General features: G+C 46.7%; 1 protein-coding gene across 6 annotated transcripts in view; it reads right to left on the bottom strand.

Moving 5' to 3' along the window:
- The window catches only part of OCRL (OCRL inositol polyphosphate-5-phosphatase), a 193,176-nt gene that overhangs the window by 122,128 nt on the left and 54,955 nt on the right, over positions 1 to 16,093 (bottom strand). For all 6 annotated transcript variants that reach the window (XM_029607427.1, XM_029607425.1, XM_029607424.1 and 3 more), the window contains one exon: positions 6,096 to 6,213. In XM_029607427.1, the coding sequence (XP_029463287.1) occupies positions 6,096 to 6,213 (118 nt within the window). The remainder of the gene's footprint in view (positions 1 to 6,095; positions 6,214 to 16,093) is intronic.

Raw genomic sequence — 16,093 nt, forward strand, 5'->3', positions numbered from 1 at the left:
CTCTAGATAGCGCATCAAGACCCGGCGCACATCCAAGAGATGAAGGTCTCTATCCTGAGGAGAGTCCCGAGACCAATTTGGAAACCCAGGGAGTTCCACCGTCTGATTCACGTGAAATGAGGAAACCACCTTAGGCATGAAGGACGGGACCGTCCACAAAGATACCCGATCCGGCGAGATACGTAGAAAAGGATCCTGACACGACAGCGCCTGTAGCTCTGAAATTCGATCAGCCGAGCAAATAGCCACCAGAAACACCGTCTTCAAGGTCAGATCTTTCAAAGATCTGCTGAGAGGTTCAAAAGGAGCACTGCAAAATGCCCAGAGAACTAAATTTAGGCTCCAATCCGGGCATACTGGGCGGACGGGAGGATGCAAATGTTTAACTCCTTTAAGAAAACGAGTAATGTCCGGGTGCGCTGCCAAGGAACAACCATTGATCCGTCCCCGTAAGGCACCCAGAGCCGCCACCTGTACCTGCAGAGAGTTGAACGCCAGTCCCTTAGTAAGCCCCTGCTGAAGAAAATCGAGAATTCGAGGAACCTCTACCGAGGGTCGCAGGCCCGTTGACTACACCATGCCTCAAACAGCTTCCAGTCGCGCACATAAGCCATAGAGGTGGCCAGTTGTCGCGCCTGAAGAAGGGTGGAAATAACCTGCTCAGAATAGCCCCTCAAGCGTAAACGTCTCCTCTCAAAAGCCAAGCCGCGAGAGAGAGAAGTGATCTTCCCGATCCGAAAATATGGGCCCCTGTCGAAGCAGACTCCGTAGATGAGCCAGCTGCAAGGGGCCTTCGAGAGCTAGTCGCACGAGATCCGTGAACCACAGTCGACTTGGCCACTCCAGTGCCATGAGGACCACCCGGCTCGGGTGAAGTTCTATACAATGTAGCAGCCGACATATGAGCGGCCAGGGAGGAAAGGCATACGATAGAATTCCCATGGGCCAGGGACACATGAGGGCCCTCGTGAAGAAACGCTCCATCTTGGCATTCGTCCGAGTTGCCATTAAGTCCAACTGAGGCACGCCCCCATCTGGCGCAAATGCAGTTCCACGCGTCGGCGGACAGTTCCCACTCTCCGGGATCGAGTTGTTGCCTGCTGAGGAAATCTGCTTGAACATTCTCCACCCCGCGACATGTGAGGCGGCAATGCCCCCGAGATGACGTTCTGCCCAGGCGAACAGAAGTCATGCTTCCAATGCCACAGCGGGACTTCGTGTCCTGCCTTGTCGGTTGATGTACACCACCGTCGTCGCATTGTCGGAGAAAACTCGGATCATCCTGCCCTGAATCCAGGGGAGAAAAGCTTGCAAGGCTAGACGCACTGCTCTCGTCTCGAGACGATTGATGTACCACGAGCCCTCGTCTCGAGACGATTGATGTACCACGAGCCACAGACCCTGAGCGAACCTTTCCGCGCAGACCGCTCCCCAACTGGAAAGACTGGCATCGATGGAGATTATCAGCCAATTCGGAGGATCCAAATTCACCCCCCGTTTGAGATTGATGTGCGAAAGCCACGACAACAGACTGACACGGGATTCCTGAAGTAGTGGCATAGGGAGTTGAAACTGCTCAGACACCAGGCTCCACCGGGATAGGAGTGCCCGTTGCAAGGGGCGAAGGTGAGCGAACGCCCAGGGAACTAAGTCCAGAGTGGAGGCCATGGATTCCAGGACTTGAAGACGATGCCATACTGTGGGTGCGCGCATCCGAAAGAGCGAGTGAATCTGGTCTTGCAATTTCGTGATTCGATCCGCTGACAGAAACACCTTCCCCTGTATGGTATCAAATTGGGCTCTGAGATAAGTCAAACCTGGGAGGGTTCCAAATGGCTATTCTGCACATTAATCACCCAGCCTAGGGACTGCAACGTGACCATCATCATGCGCACCGATCTCTCGCAGTCCTCCCGCGATTTTGCGCGAATCAACCAGTCGTCCAAGTATGGGTGGACCAATATCCCTTCCTTGCGAAGGAAGGCTGCCACTACCACCATTACTTTTGTGAACGTTCGAGACGCCATCACAAGGCCAAAAGGAAGGGCTTGAAATTGGAAGTGTTGTCCCAATACCTTGAAACGCAAAAACCTCTGGTGACTGGACCTGATGGGGATATGAAGATATGCTTCGGTGAGATCCAGGGACGCTAGAAATTCTCCTGTCCGAACCGCCGCCATCACCGTCCACAAGGTTTCCATCCGAAAATGAGAAATCTGGAGACAACGGTTCACTTTCTGCAGATCGAGAATGGGACGAAACATGCCCTCCTTTTTGGGAACCACAGAGTAAATTGAGTAACGGCCCCGTCCTTGCTCCATCTCTGGGACCTGGACAATTGCCTTGAGGTCAAGAAGTCGTTGCAAGGTCCCCCAGACCGCCTTGTGTTTGCTGCGTGAGGACACTCGGGATTCTACAAACACCTCTGGGACCGGCCAGGAGAATTCCAAGGCGTACCCCTCTCTGATGACCCCTAAAACCCACCGGTCTGAGGTAATCCTTGCCCATTCCGTGTAAAAGTTGGATAATCTGCCTCCAACAGCTTCGGCAACGGAATGGGTGCTCGTGGCTTCATTGGGAGGACTTGGTGCTTCCCGCTCCCAGGTGTCCTGAGTCCCTGCCAGGACGGCGACCCCCGCGAAAGGACTGCTGGCGTCCTGTAGCCGGCTTAGAAGCAGACGGTGTCGTGTATCTGCTAGACCTGTAGCGACGAGCGTCCCGGAAATGAGTTCTAGGAGGGAAGGCCTTCTTGGACGATTTCCTGTCTTCTGGCAACCTATTGCCCTTAGACTCCGCCAGCAATTTTACCAACTGATCCAGTTCCTCTCCAAAGAGAAGCTTGCCCTAAAAGGGCAAGTTGCACAGCTGAGATTTAGAGGACAAATCTGTCGCCCAATTTCTCAGCCAGAGGAGGCATTGTGCTGACACCATGATGACCATACCTCTTGCCGAGGTCATCACCAGATCATACAGGGCATCTGCCACATAGGCGATACTCACTTCCAACCGAGCGGACTGTAATGCTCCTCTGCCGCTAGAGCCGGATCCGGCTGTCGTCTCCTGGATCCAACACAGACATGCTCTCTGCATCAAACTGGTGCAGATAGCCGCTCGAAGACTCAGCGCCGCTACCTCAAACGCCCGTTTCAACTGGATCTCCAGTTTCCAGTCCTGCATGTCTTTAAGGGCGGCTGTCCCAACGACCAGGATAGTGGTCTTTTTAGTGACCGCTGAGACCGCAGCATCCACCTTAGGGATCTTCAAAAGGTCCAAGACCAACGACAGGGGATATAGTTTAGCCATTGCTCTGCCCACCTTCAGACCAGCATCAGGAGCTTCCCACTCCCGAGTCACCAGCATGTAGACTTTCTTCGGAAGAGGAAAAGACGTAGTGGAACCCCGAATGCTGTCAAGGACGGGATTAATCCCCTCATTGTCCGATTCCTCCTGAGACACCTTAATGCTCAGGACTTCCAGGACTTGAGGAATAAGGGGGCGCAGCTCGTCCCTTTTGAATAAACGTACCACACTGGGATCGTCACCCTCCGTTGGTGGGATATCAGGATCATCTGTGTCATCCGTATCCACATCCGCCTGGTCCGGGTCCTTATCCGTTCCGGTTCCCACAGGTGGGGCTGACCTGGAGCCCGGCAGAGATCCCTGAGTGCCCTCCTTGCTCGGTTGCCCCTGATCCATAGGATGCCCTGGATCCGCAGCTCTATTAAACTTCTCCGGAGGAAGATAGAGGTCTCCCGGGAGCCCGGGTCTCTTAACCGCCGTGCGTTTGCGGGCCAAAAAGGCTTCGTGCATGAGTAGGATAAACTCCGGGGAAATCACCGGAGGTGCAACACTTGATCCTGCCAGGAAATCCTCCCCTACAGGGGCCAAAACGGGAGGGAGGGGTTCTCCTCCCGCGAATCAAGCCCCAGGGAAACGGGGGCGTCTCCGGAGATGTGGCCTTCCTGCCCTGATAAATCCCCTGCCTCCTCCGCGCATTCGGGCATTAAAACGCCGCATTCAGAGCTTGCCCGCGTGTGCCACACACGCGGCAGTCCGGCTATTTAGAGCGCAGCGCCATTCCTGAAGCCGCGCCGCCACGTGGAGGAAAAGAAAAAAAGGCCGCACTAGATCTTGTCGCCGCGGGAAAAATGTCCCCACCAAGCGCGAGCTAAATTTCAGTTAAAAAAAAACCCTCGCGTGCCATTGGGCAGCGGACAAAAAAGCTGGTCCCCGCCTGAAAACGTCGCCGCGAGAGAGAGAAGACAAGGAAAAATCAAAGTGAACTCACCCCTTCCCTTCCGCGGCAGCCCGGAGGCCGAAGGGAAATGTAGCTGACAGCCTCCCCACACAGCCTACTCGGGCCCGATCCCACTGCACTGACTCCTTACCTCAGAGCTGCTTCAGACCGAAGTACCAAAAAGAACACTTCCTTCCTGTTAAGAACTTTATATATATATATATTTTATTTTTTTTTAACAAACTTTACTAAAAACAGGAGGTGCTCTAAGTGGCTGGGATGAATGGAGCAGCTGCAGCAATGTCAGTGTCGCGTAACCAGAAGCCCCTGGCCTGCACACACTAACCCGGAGCGGACGAGACCCTGACAGGAATTTCCAATCCCCAGGACGCCCGGCTTCCACTGAGGGATGGCCCACGAAGGTGCCTAACACCTCAAGAAGCAACAGTAAGTCAATAAAAAAATTCTTCTAACTAAAAAACTGAAAAATTCAAACTAAAAACTGCAGGAGTGCATCTCTGCCATCTGCTGGAGTCAGAGAAATACTGAGGGTCTTCAGGTGGCACTCTAGTATATATGGCAGTGTCCAAAGCTTTGTTCTCTGACTCCATCTGCTGGAAGGGATGCACAACCCACTTTTCTGGACTGATCCTGGTATGTACTGGGAACCAGATATTCAGTGGAACATTAATCTGGCTAGGTTCCACTCAATATCCAGATAACTGACCTGCTAAGCAGGTTTTTGAATATGGGGCTCTGTCTTTCCAGAACATTCTCAAACTGAATCACTAACAAGTCAAATGAAAGTCAACACAACTTGAGCTAGGTATGTACAAAACCACTCACCCACTATTCCTAATTGTTAATTATAATCTCTCTCCCTATAAAAACTCAAAATCTATCCATTATCTCCAGTTGACTTTTAGTCATCAACGCTTTACCTTTAAATCATACCTACTCCCTCTGCGAACCTATGTCTCTTAAAAAGAGTACAATAGTGCTGCTGCATAATATGTTCATATTTTTTAAGCTTCTGGTTTTTTATTTTGTTTATTTTCGGAGTTGCTGCAATTTCTAGTCCTCCCAGTCCATCTACATTTCATTGGTGCAGAGGAATGTGCAGAATGGCCTGAAGGCATTGTAGTGTGATTTTCTGCAGGAGCTCCTATAAATTACAAGGCTTGTAGGATTAACCCTTATTATAGTTTGCAACAGCATTCCTTAGCCCAATAGTCATGCGCTCTCTAGCTAGTATCCTATTTCCTAAACTACACTGTATAAAAAGTAATTAAATTTTGAAGAGCACATATGAATATAGCTCTCTAAGATTAACCCCCCTGCTACAGATGTTTGTGTGCCACTGCTTTAAAAACAAAGAGACAATTTTGCTTTTGTGTCGAGACATGAGCCATCATGCTTCAGGGATAAAAGCAATTCACAGGGCTGCACTTCATTCAGCTTCATGTGCATTTTCTCACCTCTACACAAAAGCAGCCCCTTACCTTGCTCCCTGGCCTAAATTAAATTCTCTGCATGGGACGTGTTAACCTGTACGAAAGAAGTCAAGTGCTCTTTGCTAAATACATTTTATTATCCTGGCATGACAGTTACATCAAATGATCAAATTCATAGTATTTTCAACTTGCCCTTGAATTCCACCTCTGTGTGTATGTAAACAAAAGTCACACTGTCTTCAGAAGCAGGGAAAAAGAGGATAATCTTGACGGCTGCTCCAAGAGGGTGTGGAGCTTCTGGGTGAATGAGGAACTACAATAAAAGGGATAGCTTTTCTTTCCCCTGTGCCACGGGTGCTGGGCCATTGATTGTACTTCAAACAAAATATGCACGTTTTTCTCACCTTCTTATACTTGGCTTTTGGGTACAGGCTTTTCTCCACAGCTTCCAGCCACTCCTGCTCTTTCTTCCCTGAGTCCAAGTAGAAAAAAGCTTCTGTACTGAGGTCCAGTTCTTGAAACCTAAAGATGAAGCAATGTAGGTTTAAAACAATGTTTCTCCAGTTTCAATGTGTACAGATCTATTAAGACATTGCCAGATGCTAATGCACGCTTGAACAGCAATAAAGAAAAAGTAAGTTTGCTTACTGTAAACTGTTCTCCATAGACAGCAGCATCAATTAGCCATAACATGTGGCTGATGTCATCCGGTATTGCTCGTGAGCCCCTCCATCGATATTAGAGCTAAATCTAGGTAAGCAGTCAAATTTCGAAGGAGGTGAGCAGGTATTTTAGCATGGCTAATTCATCTTGCTGTCTATGGAGAACACCATTTATGGTAAGCAAACTTTCTTTCTCTCAACAAGAAGGGCTGAATTAGCCATGACATATAGGGAATCCCAAGTTAGGGTTACAGCAGAGCATTTACTGAACAAACAACATGGAGAGTCACTTTTTGATAAACTGTCCAGACAGACATGGGATGTGAAGATCTGCACTGATAGTTGCGGCTTTGCATATGTCTTCAATAGAACTGCTCTCAGATGAGCCACTGATGCAGCCACTGAAAGCTTACTAGAGCATAATAATGTGCAATACAATCTGCTAGCCAATTGGACAATGTTCATTTGGCTACTGCTATTCCCAGTCGGTTCGAGTCATAAGAGAAAAATAGCTGAGAGACTCGATGATGTGGCTGCATTTTTTTCTTGTACTAAGCCTATGCTCTTTTACAGTCTAAGAAATGTAGGGCCTTTTCACCTTCATGTGCATGTGGCCTCAGAAAGAAAGAAGGTATGATAATGGCTTGATTAGTATTGGACAGAGGCATGGGCCATGGATCCCTACTTCATACTTGCTTTCATGTTTCAAGCTTATGCCCAAAAGCCTACCGGACCTCTCTCTTCAAGAGCTACAATTCAAGATTTGCACCACATTTTTTGCGATGACATTTGCCGCTGCCGGATGGGGAGGGTATCTTCCCCTAAATGTATTAAATGTCATCAAGTGACAGGTACTTTGGCGCACAGGTTGTTTGCTTGCTCTGGTCTGAAAGTCTTTTGGACGAAAGTGCTTGCTGTAGTCGCTCAATGCACGGGCTCCTCTATTGGTTGGACGGGCAAGTTACTTCTTTCTGGATTAAGGGGTGCTCTCCCTTCTTATAAGTTGTCCTTGGATAAATTTGGCCACACTGCAATATTACTAGCATGTCGAACGATCTTAGCTGACTGGATAACACCGGATACGCCACCCAATCTGCGGGCCTGGTTTGGACGGCTGGCATTTACAATGCAAATGAAGTGGCTGGTCGCCCTGAATGATGAGAAGGCACGGGACTTGATCTACCAGTTTTGCTGGTCTACTTGCTGTGCTCTTTTACTGTCGGATCTTCTTGGAAATGACTGGAAATCTAGCAATGTCTTGTGCATTGCCACTTGATTTGAGATCAGTGTATGCTATGATGGGGATTGATCTTGGTTGGGGCCTTTGAAATCTTTTCTCTGCAAATGTTACCAATGTTTGTTCTGGAGGGGATGTCTCCCAGGGTAGGGCAGGGGGAGGGGGTTTAGGGTAGTGTGAGGAGTGTCTGTGGATGTCTGTGATGTGACTGGGTGGTGGGTTATGGTTTGAGTTTACTCCAATCATTTTTTCAAAAGGAGAGTACATGGGGTATTACAGTTGTCCTTACTATGTTGGGGGATTGCTCTTGTAGTGAACCATAGTGTTACTTTTGACGCATATTGTGTTTTACATCCCCAAAGTCTGGTTTTGATTATCCTTGTGTCGCTCTAATAAAAATTGATTTTGACAAAAAAAAAAATGAAAAGCTGATACCATCTTTGGTAAAAACCTCAGGTGCATGCAGAGCACCACCCGATTGTGAAAGAACATAACGAGAGTAATGAACTACAGCCTGGCGTTTACTAACTAACTCTTTTGGCTGACATGATTGCGACCTGGAATAATACTTTCCATAAAAGAAATCTGAGAGAAATAGACTCAGATGGTTTAAATGCTCCAGAGCCACATTCAAGTCCCACAGAACAGAAGTTTGACAAATGGAGGTTTAGTATGCCATAAACCTTTCATGAACTTTGATACCAACAAATGAATGGAGACTGGCTTTCCTTCAATTTGAAAGTGGTAGGCTGCTATGGCACTAAAATGAACTCTCACTGATGAAATACTGAGACTCAAGGAAGACAGAGAGAGTAAGTAAAGTAGGTCTTTTGGTCTGCATGTGAATGGTCCAAGGAACTCTGTAGATACAAAGATGAGAAACTTTTCCATTTAAAACCATAAGCTCTTCTAGAACTACTTCTGGACAGACACTACTATATACTCAAAGTCCTTGGGTAAGGAAAACTGTGTGATTAATGAGGGTTCAACATCCACGTGCCAGCTTGAGGGAAGGAAGGTGCGGATGATATAGACTCCTTTCTCCCTAGTTATCTGCTCAGAGATGGATTGGAGGGGCATTAGACAGCTATACCAGGTATGCAACCCTGTCTGGGCCAGGCTGGAACAATACAAATCAGCTGGGTCTGGTCCTTGAGAACTTTTTATATCATCCTGGTGATCAACAGAATTGCATTGATTTCCATGACAGAAATGCAATAAATCAAGAAAAATAAACTATGAGATCTGCACTCCAGTTGAGTAGAAAAGCATCCTGAGCAGATCTGAATTCACTGGTAAAAATGGCTAAAATCCACTTTTCTGTTTTCCTCTGATGCAAACAGATCAATTGCTGAAAGTCTCCATAGACTGAACAGTCTGTTGGCAGTTGATTTTTGCATGGACCATTCGTCTGGGTGAAATACTTTGCCGAGGCGATCTGCTAACATGTTGGAAGTTCCTGGAAAGTAGGTTGTTTGCAGGATAATTTGATGTTTGCATCTCCATTTCAATATCTTTATTGTCTCCTGGCAGAGGGTCCATGATCCAGTGCCCCCTTGTTTATTCAAGTAGAACATGACTACCTGATTGTTTGTTTGAATGAAAATGCTCTTCCTTTGGAGGAGATGAGTGAAAGCTGTCAAAGCGTATCAGATTGCTTACAGTTCTAACAAGTTGATCTGAAATTGTCTATTAACAACCTTGTCTCTTGAGTTTGAAAGGGGCCTCTGTGGGTCCACATCCTTTTGTGGAAGCATCCATCGTCAATGCTACTTGGTGAGGAAGCACATGAAGTGGTGCCCTTTCAAGATGAAGCATTGTACCCACCAGGAAAGCTCCTGTTTTATGTCCTGCAAGACTTCCACAAAGATTGTCAAGGGTTGAATTAATTGATCCCATTGTGAGCGGAAGCCTGTAGGGAGATATTTCATGTTTACCAATGAAACACCAAATATGAATTATATTAGCCATGTGCAGGCCAAATTCTGACAGGCCCCAAAAGGCACTGTCACAGCAAGAAAGGAGGAGGAACTTTGCCCAGGTAAACTTTAAAACCTGGTCTCTGTGGAAAATGAAGAGTGTATCAGTCCTGATACACTGAAGGATACCTTATCAGATGTGCATGTTTATAGGGGCCTGTTTAAATAAAGAAACCAGACAGAAGGACAATATGACTAAAGCATAAGCAGGAGTCATGGTTCGGCCAAAGCAGAATGCAGAGATCATAAAGAACCCCACCCATGGAAGGAGAGGGGGGGCAGCCTGAGTTGGAGAAAAACACTCCGACACATAGCTTGGCATACAGACGTGGCAGTTCTCCCCCCCCACCGAAGCAATGGGAGGGGAAAAAGGACCTGCAACGTGTCAGGACCCCTCCTGAAGTAATGGGGAGGGGGAAAAAGACCTGCAATATGGCAAAATACCCTCTACTCACCATGTGATTATGTATGAACTTATGAATTTTTATCAGCTGGAAAGTATAAGACAGGGGGGCAAAGAAGGAAAAAGGGCAGCAGCAACGGACCCTCTGGGGGAGCGACCCTGAAACCAAGAGGAGGAGCGAGGCAAGCAAAGGACCCGCTGAAAAAGAAAGGGAGAGAAAAAAAAAGGGAGAAGGATGCACAAATCCTGAACGCAAACCCTGGAATAAAACGCGGAGAGTGAATCCAGAGAGCGACCTTGAAACCTGTGCAGAAGCATCCCTGAAAGCGAAAGGGGAGCCAGAAGCAGATCAGCATTCCCTGCTATTGAGAAGGGAGAAGACTAGGTATGGGCAGATGATTGGAGAAAGGAGACCCTGGCTCAGGTGCAGAGAGTGACATGGAGTCATAGCTGGTGAAGAGTAAGAAGCCCAGACAGCCGGCAAGCACCAGAGCCAGAAGCTAGTCTCCTTCCTGGAACAGCCTGCCTGCTCTGCCAGTACCAAGCCCAGAAAGCATGCCTCTCCCCTACTCACATTCTTCAGCTCTCCAGACAGCCTGCTTCAGAGATGAACAGAGATATCGCCCGAATTCTGGACCCAGGGTGAGTAAGTTAGCCTTAAGTATTAACATATTAAGCAGGTTAAGTTTTATGGCATGTTTTGTTACCACCCATGATACAGAACTTTCTTTAGGGAAAACTGGTGCTTAGGGGCCAGGATGTTAGAGATAGGAATTATTATTTTCTAAATGCTATGTCCTACCAAATCTGATATATAAAAGTTTATTTCGGAGGAGAATACACATTGTCTTTTCCCTGACTTAGGATCGCAAGTAAGGAGGGAGGGCAGCTGGCAATTTTCTTGTAGCAGACAGATCCCTGCACCCCTAAAACTGCTTACAGGCCCCACTGTAAAAGTTGCATGTGAAGGCAGATCAGCAGAACTACATGTACTGCTGCCGCCATTTGTCCCAGAATGACTAGAATGTCTCTGGCTGTTGTCTAATCTATGTTCAGTAGCCAATATACAAGTATTCTTGGTTTGTTCACCCTAACGGGAGGGAAGGCTTTTTCTTGCAGAGAATCTAGTCATGCTTTTATGAATCTTATTCTTTGGGTGGGAGCTAAAATCAATTTTTCAAAATTCACTAACAAACCTAATGACTGTAAGAATTGAATTGACTTCTGTAGGGAGTTGAGAACAAGTTGAGAATAGTTTCCCAAGAAGTTGCCATTACTAGGCAGTCATCTAGGTAAGGGAAGATCAGATGCCCTGATGACAAAGGTGCACTGCTGCTATAGCTAGGCATTTAGTGAACATCCTCAGTGCCACTAATAGTCTGAAAGGTACTATTTGGTATTGGTAATGAGAGGAGTCCATCACAAAATGTAGATAACGCCAGTGGGAGAGATGGATGGAAATAAGAGCATAAGCATCTTTCAAATCCAGAGGACACATCCATTTCTCTTCAGGATGAAGGAGAGAATTGTATGAAGGATATTCATTTTGAATTTCTCCGAGCAGATTTTTATTCAGGCTTCTTAAATTAGGATGGATCTCAATCCTTCAGTTTTCTTTTATCACCTAATGCGACTAAAACCCCTGATAATGCTGCTGGGGTGGAACAGATGATTGAGAAGCAACTCCACTTCCAGGTAAAGTGCTGAGTGAGATGGATCCAGATTGAAGGCTAAGCAACGAGAAGCATTGGCAGTCAGGAGAAAAGTAAGCGGTATTCAGACTTCAGGTCTTTGATAATCTTGAGTTATTCCTCCAGGTAGAGCTGGATCCTCTTTACTAAAGAGGATAAGAGCATGCCATACTGGGTCAGACCAAGGGTCCATCAAGCCCAGCATCTTGTTTCCAACAGTGGCCAATCCAAGCCATAAGAACCTGGCAAGTACCCAAAAACTAAGTCTATTCCATGTTAACGTTGCTAGTAATAGCAGTGGCTATTTTCTAAGTCAACTTAATTAATAGCAGGTAATGGACTTCTCCTCCAAGAACTTATCCAATCCTTTTTTAAACACAGCTATACTAACTGCACTAACCACATCCTCTGGCAACAAATTCCAGACTTTAATTGTGCGTTGAGTAAAAAAGAACTTTCTCCCATTAGTTTTAAATGTGCCACATGCTAACTTCATGGAATGCCCCCCCCTAGTCTTTCTATTATCTGAAAGAGTAAATAACCGATTCACATCTACCCATTCTAGACCTCTCATGATTTTAAACACCTCTATCATATCCCCCCCCCTCAGCTGTCTCTTCTCTAAGCTGAAAAGTTCTAACCTCTTTAGTCTTTCCTCAGAGGGGAGCTGTTCCATTCCACTTATCATTTTGGTAGCCCTTCTCTGTACCTTCTCCATCGCAAATATATCTTTTTTGAGATACGGCGACTAGAACTGTACACAGTATTCAAGGTGCGGTCTCACCATGGAGCGATAGAGGCATTATGACATTTTCCGTTTTATTCACCATTCCCTTTCTAATAATTCCCAACATTCTGTTTGCTTTTTTGACTGCCGCAGCACACTGAACCGACAATTTCAATGTGTTATCCACTATGACGCCTAGATCTCTTTCTTGGGTTGTAGCACTTAATATGGAACCTAACATTGTGTATCTATAGCATGGGTTATTTTTCCCTATATGCATCACCTTGCACTTATCCACATTAAATTTCATCTGCCATTTTGATGCCCAATTTTCCAGTCTCACAAGGTCTTCCTGCAATTTATCACAATCTGCTTGTGATTTAACTACTCTGAACAATTTTGTATCATCTGCAAATTTGATTATCTCACTCGTATTTCTTTCCAGATCATTTATAAATATATTGAAAAGCACAGGTCCCAGTACAGATCCCTGAGGCACTCCACTGCCCACTCCCTTCCACTGAGAAAATTGTCCATTTAATCCTACTCTCTGTTTTCGGTCTTTTAGCCAGTTTGCAATCCACGAAAGGACATCGCCACCTATCCCATGACTTTTTTACTTTTCCTAGAAGCCTCTCATGAGGAACTTTGTCAAATGCCTTCTGAAAATCTCAGCTTGCAACTGCTGTACCCAGCGCAGATCAGCCCGCAGCATAAAGCTACTGCAAATCGCAGCACGAATGCCTAGAGAAGACACCTCAAAAATCTTTTTGAAATGGACTTCTAACTTCCTGTCCTGCATATGCTTCAGCACTACAGAACCAGCCACAGGAATGGTTGTTTTCTTTGTAACCACAGACACTGAGGTATCCACCTTTGGCAGCCTCAACAACTCAAGCTTGTCCACTGGCAACAGATATAACTAACCCACTACTCTACCAATCTTCAAACTGGTCTCTGGAGTATCCCACTCCCTGACCACTAACTTCTTCAATGTTTATGGAAGGGGCAGGCTTTTACTGGACTTTTTAAGCCATCCATGACTGGCTCCACCTCTTCCTGATCAGATTCTTCTTGTGGAACCTTTATCCCCAGCTCTTTAAGAACACAGGGGATCAGGTGCCAAAGTTCTTCCTTGTGGATAAGACGAACCATCTTCAGATCATCCCCTTCAACAATTGGGGCTTGTCTCTGCCCCTCTTCCAGATCCTGTCCTTCCGGAGAAGAAGCCGCCTCAGGAGGGTCCTCCACTGGCAGCTCCCCATCCTCCAAGGCCTCGATCACAGCATCTGATTGTGCAGACTTACCAAGGACTTGTTGAATCCTCGTCGCACCACTAGCCCCTGAAAAGTTGGACCTCTTCCTAGGCTGCAAACCCATCAATCCTTGTTGCCTGGAAATACGTCACCCCTGGGGCTTTCCTGGTGAGATACGAAGCGCATCAAAAGAACAAATTCCAACGAAAAAAATTCAGGATCTTCAGGATCCTCCCCCGAAAGTTTCCTGGGGCTCCGATCACCCGGGGACAGCAAAGGAGGGAGATCCCCTTCCCCCACGGCTTCAAAAGCAGCCTTGAGTGAAGACTAAAAGGCCGCCGTTTCTGTGTTAACCAGGAAGGGGCCCACTGCTGCACTCGCATACCTACGAGCCCCTCCAGGCTCTCAATTTGTCCCCGACCTTTTGCCACCATTCCTGAGCCACCTTCCCCTCCAGAGAGGAAGCGGGAACAAACGCCGGCATGGGACAGACATGAGTGCGCATCGCTGAATGCGGCGCATCTACTATTGCGTGGCATAACTCCTGCCTGCTCGACCGTGTGCACCGACAGTAGCTCAGAAGACTCCAAAGAAGCGACATGAGAGCCACTGCAGCCGTGCCCCTGGAAGGCTGCCCCCCCCCCCCCGGTCGACCACTACCCAAAAGAAAAAAAGAACTTTGTTTTTTTTTTTTAAACTTTAAAGTCACTTCCCTTGAAGATGGGCAGCAGGCTCCGCAAGTCTTCCTGGGGGAGAGGGAACTGGCCTCATCAGTTGTCTACCCCCAGCGGCGAACAGACTGAGCTAAATAAGAGTCCCCAACCCCCTGCTCATCCACTTCAGCACCAGAAGGGATGGTCCCACCAGGACTTGCCAAACTCCTGGGAGGAAATCCTCTCTCTTCTTTTTCAAACTAATTTCCAGACCGCAGGCTTTGCACCTCTACCATGTACTGGAGACAGAGAAATACCTAAGGACTGCAGGTGGCACACTAGGTTATATGGCAGTGTCAGCAAATCTTTCTCTGCTCCATCTGCTGGAAAGGAAGTAAAACCCAGGAGTCTGGACTGATCTGGGTACATACAGGGAAAGGCTATGAATACGTTGCATCCTTGATGGCGAAACCTAAGGCCAACTCTGTGCAATGTGATGCTTACTGAAAGTTAAAGAATTAAAAAATTCAGCATGAACTGGATGTACAGGTAAGGGTGAGGAAATACCACAAGTAGCTGGGAAGTTTAGGTGGCATATTTGTTTTATTGAGTGATTGAATCTTTGCATGCATTTGACCTATGCTGTGCCATATACATCAGATGATGATTCTCTCTCTCAAACAGCTGTGTGATATTAAGAGCTCTTTTACAGGTCAGCGGAAAGTGGCAGGGGAAGGGGATAGAAGGGAAGGGGGAGAGAAGGAGATGGACAATATAATAGGCTGAGAGCGGAGGTGAGCTGCACCTGTTAAAGTTCTGTTATATTCAAAATTCCCTAGACTGACCAACATTTCAATCTAGAAATGCAGATTACTCTTGCAATCTACCAGAAACAGAAAAACAAGGAATAAGTCTCAAAGGTAAGTTAATAGATGGGGTTTGAGGACAGGGACCACTTTATTTAACTGGTCAAAAATGCAAGAACTTTACTGGCCCATAAACTTTTTAATGTTTCCTGCCCAGCACGTACATTAATTCATACTCATATATAGATTGTGTGTGTAAAAAGAAAATTATTCCTTACCTGCTAATTTTCATTCCTGTAGTACCAAGGATCAGTCCAGACAGTGGGTTATCTCCCCCTTCCAGCAGATGGAGTCAGATAGAACTTTGAAGGATGCTTCCTTGAAAGGTAGTGCACCCTCTACTAATCCTCAGTATGGAGTATATCAAAGCAAAGAGGAAAACCAGGATGGATCAAGAACAATAGAATTAAGTAACAAATAACAGTGTGCAATGGGCACAAAACAGTGTCAAACAACAAACTTGCAGAATGAACCATTAACCAGCCAAAGGGAAAAAAAGGTACTGAAGAACAATTTGAGCAGAGAGGCAATCCCAAACCCAATAAACAGTCAGGAAGGGCGTCTGGACTGATCCTTGGGTACTACAGGAACGAAAATTAGCAGGTAAGGAATAATTTTCTTTTTACACGATTTCCAAGTTGCCGCTCGACAAATCTCCTGGAATGAGACCGAATGCATCTCCACCCAGGAAGCAGCCTGAGCTCGAAGAGAAAGGGCCTTGACACCCGCCGGAGGTTGTCGACCCGCTCCAACGTAAGCCACCGAGATCGCCTCCTTCAGCCAGCAAGCAATGGTAGTTTTTGACGCCTTGGCCCCCTTCTTCGGACCATGCCAGAGAACAAAAAGATGGTCTGACAAGCGAAAATCATTAGTGATTTCCAGATAGCGAATGAGGATACGCTTGACATCTAGCTTACGTAGATCCGCC

This window comes from Rhinatrema bivittatum, chromosome 6 (genome assembly GCF_901001135.1).
Source record: "Rhinatrema bivittatum chromosome 6, aRhiBiv1.1, whole genome shotgun sequence".
Classification (NCBI taxonomy): Eukaryota; Metazoa; Chordata; class Amphibia; order Gymnophiona; family Rhinatrematidae; genus Rhinatrema; species Rhinatrema bivittatum.